Source organism: Drosophila eugracilis, unplaced genomic scaffold (genome assembly GCF_018153835.1).
Source record: "Drosophila eugracilis isolate 14026-0451.02 unplaced genomic scaffold, ASM1815383v1 contig_2154, whole genome shotgun sequence".
NCBI classification, from domain to species: Eukaryota; Metazoa; Arthropoda; class Insecta; order Diptera; family Drosophilidae; genus Drosophila; species Drosophila eugracilis.
The window spans coordinates 338128-351057 of NW_024573038.1; the positions used below are offsets into that span (position 1 = coordinate 338128).

Genomic DNA, 12930 nt, shown 5'->3' on the forward strand with positions numbered 1-12930 from the left:
CATAGAAAATGCCCACAACAAACTTACAACAGCATGAAGCAAACTCGAAAAGAAAATGTCAGGGATGGAGGGAAGAGTTTACTGTGAAAAGCCCGACCCTCCACCCCGCAATTTCCAGAAGCGAATGCATTATAATTGAGTACAGCCGCTTTCTGCAATAGTGATAATAGTTTTTAAGTCAACCACCAAGCATAAAAGCAACCAACAAACAAACTTAATTCAACAAACAGCTAAGAGAATGAAATATTAAAGCAAATAGGTAAATACACATTGAAATAGCAACGGTAAGCATTAATTTAAAACTGAGAAATATAAATGATACAGATAAAACCGGAAAATAATAGTATTTATAAAGGTACAAAGCCATGAAACAGCTGTTTGATTTGACTTTAAAGAAAAGAAGGACTTTATGTGAATTCGAAAAAAAGTTTTAGTTGAATTACCAAATATCCGAAAGCGAAGCGATTACCAAAGAGGAAATGATAAATGTCACACAACAACATAATAAAATAAATCAAATTCAAAAGTAAAAGCAAAAGCAAAGATCAATTTAAAGTGAAACAAATGCAAAAAATAAGAAAAATAGCGTATAGCATATGGAAACCCTAACTCTTATATTATATGTATGGTGTATTATATTTTTTAACCTAATTAAGGCATACTCTTTATATATACGATATATCTACTTATATTTGATGTAACCTTAAAAAGTTTGTGACAGCAGCCAGCTGCGGGAATAGGAGGAATCACAGACTTTTAATTGTATTGAACGCCAGTTAAAAGCTTTTGTTTTCAGAACAAACAAATCAGAGATTGCAAAAATGCATCCATAACCCGTTTTTGCTTTGAAGAAATTCAAAAAAAGAGAAGTGAAATGAATCCAAAACAACAATAGCCTCGTTAGTTGTTAATTACGCCTTAATGGCGATATTGATAAAAATAAAACTCTATATTCAAATTATTGCAGAAATCTGGACGAGACTGGCATAGAAAGAGTATTGGGTCCGCTTTTTCCTGATTTTCAGTTTAGCTGAACAAGCCAAATCCAGTTCCTTTTAAACACTAACACAGTCGCGTTTTTAAACTAATTTGAGTTCATTATCAATCCCAAAAGAACTAAACATTCTTTAAACATAAGCCTTGAGTTCTGGTTCTTGAATTGCAGTGAAAGGTCCCGGCCTCAGTCTATGCCCAGATGTACGTCCACTTTTTGCAGTAGACACAATGTGCCCATAGAACAAGTAATTTATTACAGACAGAAATCAAATAATTTATTTATATTATATACGAATTGTTGTTTTTGCAACAGGAACAAACCACAAGCCGAATGAAATAGTACCGAAAATATTTTACAGAATTTTTACAAGCAACCGACAAACAATAAACGAATTCAGCTCTCGAGTAAATAATAAATAGAAATCAGAATATCAACAAACAATAGCAGCGGTACTAAGGTAAATCAATCAAACAGCTTACAACTGAAAAAAAAAACAGCAAAAAAAATAGTAAAAGTCGACGCGGATCGACGAAAAAGCCGAAAAAATGAACTACAGAGGAGAACTCATAGTAACATTTACTTACAGACATTAAATATATTCCATTAAGTGTTAAGTGAAGTATGCAAATGAAATGATACATAATTTTAAAACTTGCTCGTGCTTGCGAGTGGAACAGAGTTTATCGCTATCGTGCGATGACTAACGATATCGATAACGTTAAGTTAAATAACCCGAAGGATCCGACTAGATCAGATTGGAGAACGAACCGAACACAATTTGTTATGTTGAGATTTCTTTAATATATACGTTTGTAATTATTATAAACAATTGACAGGGACTACAATTTAATAACTACCATAGAAATAATAACTGAGCAGAGTCAATAGAAACAAATTTTATTTATATTTATGCGAATACCAGCCTGCTCCGAAAGCGGGCGGGAGGCACTTATTATTAATTGTAACTCAACTCGAACTCGAACTGTACATAAGCAATCACAAACTGCAACTGCAAATGCAATAGTACCAACGTAAGTAAATCAATTATTTCACTAATTTTGCTAATGAATAGCTAATGCGCCCAGAGATCGGAATCCAGAAATCAGAATTCAAAGATACCAAAGGTACGATCGAGTTTCAAACATTGTCGCTAAGAGTTAATCAGCTGAACGCAACATATCCATGCAGAATGAATGTATGACCACTGCTACCATAGCCAAAATTGTAATTTATTTTTATCAGAAAGTGAGAATTTAATTGACGATTAACCGATAACTGATTTTTGGTTTGTTCAGCAGACCTTCTTTTAATCAAAACCATCAAATCAAAACAAAAACCAAAACAAAAATAGAATGAAACAAAGCAATAGTGATATACTGCCAGGATCAGGACCAGTACCTGCCCTGGGCCAGCCAAGCCAATAGCCTGATACAAGTAAATAACAATAAACCGAAAAAATCTTTTAATTTACAACGTATACAAAATGCAACGGATACCGCAGCAGCAGCAACCATAGTACAATAACAATACATTTTTCTTATTGACCGACTTTTATACAGCAGACACCCAAAGACCCAGCCTCCAAGACACGAAATTCAGCAGATGATGAATGAGATGTGATGATGGGAAACATAGCAAGATGAAAGGCAGATGCAGATTGAACCGAATCAAAATAAATAGAAAACAGAGGCGATTTAATAAAGTATACAAAAAGCATAAAGCAAGAACAAGCTAAGAACCTATATACATATATTTTTTAAAGAGGTAAAGCAAAACCAAGAGCAGAGTAACAATAGCTAAAGATTGTTAAGCATTTTTATATTTGAATTTGTATGATTTGAATTGATTGAATGTAAAAAGCAAGTTATACATATATAAATAAAAGACATAAGCAGTGAAAATCAAACCAAAACAATGTAAAACTTTTTTATATTACAAGAGACAAGAGCAAGAAAACAAAAATCTCACTTTCCTGGTAAAAATTTAATTAATTGGTACAAACGAAATAAATTAAAAAACAGATTGCACCGAAACAATAAAACTGGCTTACCGACATCAATAACAGCTCGTGATGTATATGATTATTAGTTTGTTCAATCGTTAGTGTTCATTTCCAATCTAAACCAATCCTAAGTTAATAGTTAACTTGTCGAACTTAGTTTTACACGAACAACTACAACTACAACCGGAAAACCATCACATTGTTTGAAAAACATAGCAATTAACAAAATACTTCTGACTAGCAAAACCATCATTGTTTCGGCTGAACCAAAAACGGGCTTCATAATACACCACTTAATAATTTGCCTATGAAATATGGTTCTCTAAATAATTCAGAAAATAATATTTACATTAAAATCTAGAGAGAAAACTTTTAAAGGAACATTGCAAACGTTAGGAAGCAAAAGTTTGGAGAAGAAAATTTGCACTTGAGCGAAAGAAAACGCGGAAAAGCGAAAAATCGAAAAAGCATGCTTTAGATATCAAAATCTGAATAAGAAATGGTGACTTAACCGCTGGCATTGAGTAAAAAATACAAGATTAAGGTCTTGATCAAAAATAAACAAAATATATATACCTTCTCGGCCTATTCAAACGAAAATTCTCGGAAAAATCAACTTATCTCGGTCATTCCAAAATTGATTGCACAAAACAAGGTATACTCGAGTCATGGCAACTACTTAAAGGCAATTCACGTTTGATTACATTTTCGGAGCAACCAAAACAAAAGTTAAATTTAAGCCAAATGTATAAGCATCATTTTTTACATACAAATTAAGTAAAACTAAATACTTTAGGTATTTAACGTAAGGAAAATGAAATGGAGGAAAAAAACAAGTCTTTAAGCATGATCGGAAAGTGAAAGTTTAGAGCGAAAAGCAAATCACGTGACTGAACGAAATTCACCATCAAGAAAATTAAAATTACTAAATCCAAAGACAAGCAAAAATTCAAAATTGTAATTGTTATAAGCAAATTAAAGCACCTTATATGCGAACATATATCCAGAAAATTCATTACACCAGCCAAAATAAAAGTAATCCCTAGAATCACACACACCCCTCCATAAAAACGATGCAACATGCAACCACCAAGCCACACAAAACATTATCCACCACACACTCAGACCCACACAACTTCCATTGGTTTAGATTTTAAGCATCATTTTTAACGTAATCGTCAGCAAAAAGAAAAATATACGAACTATAAAGAAAGCTATCGTGGCAGTCCAAAATTAATCGAACTCAAAAGAAATATTAAATAAGATTTTAAGGCAAACAAATATTACCGAGTCAAAAATAAAATATTTAAGCAAGTAAACTTATGCAAAATCTTGCGTCGTCTAGTTTAATGTCGTAAAGTTTTACTTTTTGTAATAATTAATTAATATTTAAATATATATTCTGTAACAAAGCAAAAGAAAGGTAAACGCAAAAGTATTGTAAACATCTATCGACCTACTAATTTCCAATAAATAGCTCACAAAAATGGAAATGGAAAAGCCAACGCCACGGCGTGTGCAAAAAAAAAAAAAAAACAAAAACAAAAATGAATTTCTGGCATCCAAAATATAGATCTACTTAAAATACGAACCCATATAATTATACAAGAAAATGATTTGAAATAAATTGAATCTTGTAATATAGAGGCTTTTGTTTCATTTAAGAACACATTTTCAATTTGGAACTCAGTCTAAAGATAGCATCTAGCAGGTCAAGTCGAACTTTACGACTCCGTCGTAGTCTGGTCCGTACTCAAAGATTGGGTTACTCTTCCAGGGGCGGTTGAAGCTGGCGGAGTAGCTAGTCTGCATGTAGCTGATCTCGTCCAGCAGTTTCTGGCATTTGAATCGCATGAGATAGTTGTGCGTCTTGGTAAGATTCCCAAAGGCCTGTAGTCTGTCCACATCCACCGGTTGCTGTGGAGGACCACTCTTCTCCTTCTCACCTTTCGGTTGCAGAAGACGTAGTCGAGGCAGCTCCTGAAACTCCAGAGTGTTCGTTGTAGTGAAGTTTCGCTTTAGTAGCTCATGGTCCACAAAATTCAAGCACGACCCCTTATTCCTCATGAAGTTCTGGTAAGCCTGCTTGCGTTGCTCTACGAAGAAGGAAACCGTGTCGAGAGCATCGAAGGGGAAGCGGTTGTACGTATCCTGGCAGAGCGACCGATGGTGCTCACAGCCACTCACCCAGATGCCCGGCAAGATGGCGTTACTCTGCTCCTCAACGGCATAGCGCCGCTCAGCCCAGTTCCCGATCAACACCTCCGGGCGGTATTGGGGCGTGGCCATGTCATCCGCCAAGGACTTTTGGTTTTTCCCATCCATGTCCCCGCGAATGTGTTGGAAAGGTCAGCAAATAAAAAAACAAAAACAAAAAGCAAAAACAACATCAAAATAATTATTTAATTTTAGGACTTCTAAAACTTAAAAAGCAAATCATAGCCTCCTCCGTACTTCTTAAGAAAACTAAAAAACAATTTTTTTGTGTCTTTTATTAATTTGTTAAAGTGTAAGGTTTACCACGAATTTCGGATTTATCTGCAGACTTTTCAGCTTTGAAGCCTTCTTAGTCGTCGTGAATATTGCAATTAAGAAAGATGAACCTATCCCGATCTCTCTTCCTGGTGGCTTCATCCGCAACTGCCCACTCGCCGATCTTTACGTTATCGGTCTTTGCCTTAGTTTTCGCGTAGAATTCGCCCCTGTAGCTCGTCAGACCGCCTGGAGGACGCTCGTTGGCCAGCTTGCACCGCAACTTATTGTGGACAAGGCTGCAGTTGCCATAGCTGGCGAGACCATCGGGTCTGGTTGGGATGAAGTTCGACTGACCAGCATCCTCCATCTTCAGGCACTGCTCCAGCTGCATCTTGGGGAACAGGTAGAACATCAGCGTGTTCATGGTGGTGTAGTTGTTGAGATACTGATCCTCATCGTGCAACGTCATGCTGGCGCTCTGCGAGACCTTGTTGCCATACATCCGGTTCCTGATGAGCAAGTGCTCGTGCACAGATTGGTTGTAGTCGAAGGGAAGGTACGTCGACTGGCTGCAGGTCAGGTGCTGCTCGCAGCCCTTCTCGGTCATCAGGCCAGGCAAAATCGAACTGCCACTAAGTGTTGACACTTGGAACCGATTGCTATACCAGTTGCCAATCAACACGTTGTTGCTGTACATGAACACCTTCTCTCTGGCATATGACCGTCGCTCATCCTTCGGGTCATCCTTTGCCTGCGATTTCATACCTATAAATTTATCAGTGGTTATATGAGTACAGATTAGTATTGTATAGTATTAAAATATATGTGTTTGATTGAAGGAAAACGTTTGGGCAAAGTGTCAGAAAAAGCTCCGGAAAAGTGTAACTAAATATTTGTGTTCTAAAGGGAGCAAAAGTTTCAAAATTTAGAGAAAGACTAACGGAACGTCATTGTCAAGAGTGGGGTACTAATTTTATTTAGAAAATTTAACTTTTCTTTTCATAGTTATCTCATAATAATTATTAATATATTTTGGAAACTTGCGTTTTCAAAGTTAGACAAAAATTCCGATAGTATTTTCGCTCAGCATCGCATCGATCCGCCCTCTCTATAGTTACAATGAGGGAATCCAATGCCAATTACCGGCACACAAACGTCACCTTATTGTTTATAAAGGATTTTTCGAAACACAAGTAATACATAATATCCAAAAGAATATTGAACAATTTAATGATTACATAAAAAAAAATAAATTAAAATTAGAGTGAGAAAGTTTTTGACCGTCCATCAGTTGGTCGCTGTTCGCCTAAATTTTTAAATAAATTACTTAGGTAGCGGTTGTTTTCAATATGACAAATGTCGTGTGGTTTGTATTGCATAAGTGTCGCCTGAAGGGTGTGAGTCGAGATAAGCCGTCATCTATATGATCCTATGATCCCATCGCTAAAACAAGAGGAAACGCTATAGTCGAGTGCCGCGACTATAAGATACCCGTTACTGTTTTACACAATATTTAAATATTCATTTTGGTAGTGGAAATTCTCCAAGCGCCACCTATTGTTGGATTAACTGATAGTGACGTCACTGCCCATGAGATGCCTTAAAACCTACATTTCTTCATAAGTAGCGAAATGATGTTCCGTTTTGAAAAATCTTTGGTAAATCGATAGATATTAACAGAAATAAGTTATACAAGTTCAAACGAAGGCATTCATAATATTATTATAGACGCCACAGTTTTCCGCGGTGGTTGTTGCAGTGGCATTTTTGAAATACATATTCCTAACTTTCTAGCTCTTTTAGTTCCCGGGATTTTTGCATTTTTGGTTTTTCGGGTTTTGTGGGCGTTAGGGTAGGCGTGGCTACCAGAGATATCAGGTTTTCTTGAAAATGCGAAAACCGTCTTTTGAGCTTGGTGGGCGTATGGGTGGGTGTGGCCGGATAATAGTACCACTTAAAGATGCGCTGGCATCCAAAGTTTATTCATACTGAAATTCGACTTTCTAGCTCTAATAGTTCGCGAGATTTCAGCGATTTTAGTTTTCCGTGATTTGTGGGCGTTAGAGTGGGCGTGGCAGGATGCTAAAATAAACTTGTGCTGTCCCGGGACCTTAAGAATCTTCATGCTTAATCTCAACTTTGTATCTGTTATAGTTCCTGAGATCAGCGTTCATACGGACGGACGGACGGACAGACGGACATGTCTCAATCGACTTCGTTATTGATCCTAATCAAGAATATATATACTTTATAGGGTCGTAAAAGCTTCCTTCTATCTGTTACATACTTTTCCACGAATCTAGTATACCCTTTTACTCTACGAGTAACGGGTATAATATTCTTCAGCATCCTTCTAAAATTGATCAATATTAAAAAAATATAAATATATATTTACAAATATCGCTTAAGATAAGATTATACTTTCTTACATTATCAGTTCACGGTCGGCATTAATGTTCTCTGGCAGTGTCCACGATCCTAGTCTTCGAGCGAGCATCGGAATTCAGTGAACCAGTTTTTCACAGTGCTACGAGTATATGATGGCGCTTCATCGCCATACAAAGATTTAAGTTCATCGATGCGATCTTGTATTATCACGACAAGATTTCCACGTCGAAATTAGTGAAAAATTTTTGCTCGAAAGTGTTCACGAGTTAATTAAATTTTTATGCCGAGGTAAGTTTTTGATTAATCGTATATCGATATCAAATGTGTTCACATATGGCAAAGTTGTATGGGGCTTTTATCGATAAAAGTCAAAAAGTTTTTTTTGGAATTAGCCAATTGGTCCTAATATGGCGAAAAGTGACCTAGGCCAGAAATATAAGTAACAACCACACGTGCCCCTATGTGGTGAGCTGCCATCGCTTTAATGTTTTTTTTTTAATTTATAATAATTCCAAAAATATTTCTAGGGACCACAAATTGTCCAAGGGTTTTCCTGAAGCCCGAACTGTTAATTTTACCGTTTCCATCTAGCCAATTTATGTGGGCACTAAGACGGTTCTTCGAGAAGAAACGGCAGTTTGACACTAACGTCACCAAATGATAAGTTTTAAATTTAATTTAAAAAATGTTCATGATCAAATAGCCAAACAAAAAAATATAACGATTTAATTGAAAACTGGAAAAGTATATATGTACATAGTATGTTTATATATGGTATACATGGTTGATTCATGCTCGTCCGTCGGTTCGTCCGTACGACCACTAATATCATTCACGCCCAGTTTTGGAGTGTTCTTATGTTGGTGTTTCCATTGGCAACCAATTATGTTAAAGAAGTTATTAATAAAATATGGTGATATGAACTGACGTCTTTATATCAACAGATGGGTCTATTAATATTGTTAGCTCCTGACAAGATATTATTTTAAAATTGGTTAACAGTATTGGGTATCTGGTAGTCGACTATTCCTTTGTATATATGTATGTATGTATACATATATGTATGTCGTCACTCGGGTGGGAGTTGTTAAGTTAAAAGAAGTAATCCCAATACAAAAAATCGCTCAGAAGAACCACTTTCTCAAAGAATCGTTGCCAGAAAATCGCGATAACGACATCCGTCAAATGCAGCTCACGGAAGGAAACTACTCAGTGGCCTGGGGAATGATGATTAAGAGGTACAACAATCCTCGCATCGTTTTCGCTCACCACATGAACTCCATCTGCGCGTTGCCCAGGCTGCAAAAGGACAACACGGATCCAATACGGTAGATGATAAGCACGGTCAATGTTTGCCTGGCTGCATTCCGCCGCGTCCAAGATATGGACGGGGAATCGCAGCACTGGTTGGCACATTACATAGCATCGAGGTTACCCAAGGAGACCCACAACGCCTGGGAGCACCATCAAGGAAGCGGTGCCATCGTTCCATCCTACAGGGAGTTGGAGTCCTTTTTGAATGATCGGCTGGACATAATGGATGCGATTGAGAACTGCAGCTCATCGTACGACTCCAGTGCTGGCCCAGGATGAACCGACCCGAGCAAACGAGTGCGAATGCACAGTGCACAGAAGCACTCCGGGTGCCTGTTGGTGCCTGTTACCACTGTGGCGGCGACCATATTTTGCGCCGTTAGACAACCTTCTTGGCCCTAGACTGCTACCAGAGAAAGGATATAGGAAGCATCTATTTTGGAATGGGTCTTGGGGGCGGTCGTCGGTGCAAGTATACAGTCAGCTTCGAAATCAAAACCTCAGCGTAATGCCACAGCGTTGGGATTATATACGAGGGCTCCCACTGGCGGATCCATACTTCTCTCGATCGAAGCGAGTCGATCTCATTTTGGGAGTCAGGCGAGCTCATAGCTTAGAACACACGCTTTGGATGGATCCTTTCAGGACTTTCCACTGTCAATCCGTTCTTAAGCGCCGTCACTTACCCACCTCTTTAATAATTAACTCGTTTCTTGCGCACACTTCTTGTTTACTTTCCCATACTAGATATTCTGCCCCACTCACCGCCAGGACGGACCGGACTAGCGAAGGTTTCTCATGTTAGGTCTAGGATTGGCGGGTGGTATGTTAAGTTTACTGCTTGTCCCAGTGTTCAGAAAGCTGGGAGCGATCAGATGCAGAAACAACTACACAGAACAACAATTGTTAATCCACACATTTTAGCCCTTCAAGAAACCCATCTATTAAACCTCTCCTCACTCTCTTCCCTAATCAATTATACACTTTACACTAGCGCCAACAATCACAACTCTTTTGGCGGCATATAATCCATAACTCCATCTCCCAAAACCTTACTTCGCTGAGCTCAGACTTTTTTGCTGTCGGGGTTAACATACACTCTAAATACAAATTCAATGTGATCTCTGCCTACATCTCACCTCCAAATCATTTAATTTCAATAACTTTGAAAATGTCTTTGATTTGCCTAATACTCACACACTTGTTTTAGGTGACTTTAATAGCTGACACCCTTCCTGGGGATCACCTTAACAGAACGCCAGAAAAGAATAGCGGACTTCTTAGACAAATCTGACTTCACGCTCTTTAACGCCAAATCCGCGACCCATTTCTCCACTCACAATTCCTTTACCAACATTGACTTATCATTCGCATCATCCCCAATAGCACCCGAGATCCATTGGGAAGAGTTGGACGACCATGTTTATCGACCCATCCTCTCCCCTCTTTCTATTCAAACCTTCTTCCAAATGTAAATCCGCAAACATGGACCTCTTTAAGAAGAAATCCCTCCTCCTTAAGACGACAATCCACCCAACCCTTAACCGCGAAGCAGCACTTCTAAAAAAATCATTATTCAAAATGCCCACTACTCAATACTCCAAGACTTTTCCCGTCCATCGCACAGTTCCTTGGTGAAACAGGAATCTAACTCTCCTCAAACGTTATAAATCCATTAAATGGAGTATCTTGAAGAGAGAGATTAATACCTGCAACGTCATCGAATACAAAAAGCAAACGCAAAACTCAAAATGGCTGTCAGAGAAGCAAAAAGGCCTTCTATCCGTAGTTTTACTACGGATATCAATCAGGCCTTGACAGAAGTTCCTACTCCATGATCAAAAACCTTCCTGTCCCTGTAAAACTTAGAATAGTCAACCACTTTAACAGCATTCTCTCTTCCCACATCCCCCAATCATTTAAACTTAGCCTTGTCCTATCCTCATATAGCCCCATTTACGTAAACCCAAATCATACACTACATCAAAAACTTTATGTCTATGTGGCTTCATTCTCTCTGTAGAAAAATGTCAAATCCACATCTGCCGCAAACACAACTGCAATGTTAAGATATTCTCAGGCGGTACCATTATTCCCAGCACACAAACTTTAAAAAAACTTTGCCTTACCATCAATCATAAATACAATTGGACGTCACACATTAACAAACTTATATCTGAGATCACTAAACCACTTGGCATTGTCAAACACCTCTTTTCTCTAATATCAATACAACAAGTCTTGTCCAAATAGTTAAATCCATTATAGTGTCTAAAATTGACTTCTGCCTCCTCATTTATGGTTGGGCACCCATATCTCAACTCAACCTCCTGGGTGCATCCGCTAAACGCCAACAAACAACCTACTGGCTGAGTCGGGCATCAACACCATCGAGCAAAAAAGAGTCTTTCTTACCGGTAAACTCTCCAAAACCCTCTCCCAGTCCAAAGATATTCACCTAAAAACTCTCATCAAACCCCAAAAAAGAAACTATAGATATCCCAGTACCAAAGATCTAATAATAAAAATCTGCAACTCCCATTCTATCCCAACTCTCCCAAAAAAATAAACTCTCCAAAAAATTCAACATCATTAAAGCCACAAACACCTCCCTCTATAAGTACAATAAAAATACCATTCCCCAAATCGTTTTCCAACAACTCTTCCACTCCCTCAAGTCATCCTATTTCAACCATAACTCCGTATACACAGATGGATCTAAACCCGATGGAATAACCACCTTCAGCATAACAAGCGAATGTGAAACAATAAAAAATACTCCTACCTATGTTCTGCTTGGTATAATCGAGTGAGATTGTAGCAATCCAGGAAGACATACACATATGCGCGAAGTTGCCAGACTAATATGCCATCTGTACCGAATCCCTTTCCTCAGTTTACGCTATTTTAACCATTAACATTACCCAACCCTTGTTCGAAATATGGTCATCGAACACTTACCAAAAATTAAGCTTATCTGGATCCCCAGTCACATGGGTATTACAGGCAATAATAAAACTGATAATACAGCCAAACGAGCTACCAAATTCCCCGTAACCTACACCCCAACCTGAACCTTAACGACATATCCCATTTTTTAAAATCACTCCTTCTAGAAAAACAGTCACAACTACGCACCTCCGCCTGGTACCAAGAAATACTAAACCTGTCAACGACTACTCAACCCCACAAAAACTCTGCCCTAAACAGAAGAGAACAAATCATTATAACCCCTTTCAGACTAGACCACACATACCTAAAACGCCCACTATCTTGACAGATCGAAGAACAGCTTGCGCCCAGATTGACATCCACCATATATTTTGTACCTGCCCCTACCTCTTCACGCAAAGATCCCTATTCCTCCAAAATACAGATCCATTCACCGCAATAGCTAACCCAACAGATAAATACTCTTTAAACGTTCTTAAGTTTCTAGACATCTCAGGTATCACCTCCCAAATTTAAGTAAATCACATATTTCGTACATATAATGCAAATAGTAAGCCCTTGTACCATAATATTTTGTATATATACATAGTTTAAATCTAAAAAAGCCATATTCCGATTTTAGCCGAGCTGAGCTATTGCTCTTAGCCAAATGTTGGCTCTTAGTTTTAACTAATTGTTAGCCTTAGATAAATAAATAAATCTGTAAATTAAGCGTGCAATTGATGGAGACTGGCATAGAAATAGTGATTAACTATGCAAGTGATTAAGTCCCCTGCCCCAACCATTGACAATCAGCTAGTAA

At 37.9% G+C, this 12930-nt stretch overlaps 2 protein-coding genes across 3 annotated transcripts; both read right to left on the reverse strand.

Annotated features, from left to right (window-relative positions):
* Window positions 1–4615: 4615 nt before the first annotated feature.
* LOC108116770 lies at window positions 4616–5324 on the reverse strand. Of its 2 annotated transcripts, XM_017228800.2 has the most exons (2): window positions 5187–5234; window positions 4616–5095 (listed from the first exon to the last, which is right to left on the reverse strand). In XM_017228800.2, exon 2 carries the CDS (start codon window positions 5064–5066, stop codon window positions 4704–4706), a length of 363 nt encoding a protein of 120 aa, XP_017084289.1. In that variant the 5' UTR covers window positions 5067–5095; window positions 5187–5234; the 3' UTR covers window positions 4616–4703. The 2 variants fall into 2 exon arrangements, with proteins under 2 accessions (XP_017084289.1, XP_017084288.1); XM_017228799.2 differs by having other exon boundaries at window positions 4616–5324.
* Window positions 5325–5550: 226 nt separating this feature from the next.
* LOC108116769 lies at window positions 5551–8134 on the reverse strand. The gene is made up of 2 exons (XM_017228798.2): window positions 7904–8134; window positions 5551–6239 (listed from the first exon to the last, which is right to left on the reverse strand). The coding sequence occupies exon 2, from the start codon at window positions 6235–6237 to the stop codon at window positions 5566–5568; it is 672 nt and encodes a 223-aa protein (XP_017084287.1). The 5' UTR covers window positions 6238–6239; window positions 7904–8134; the 3' UTR covers window positions 5551–5565.
* Window positions 8135–12930: the final 4796 nt, after the last annotated feature.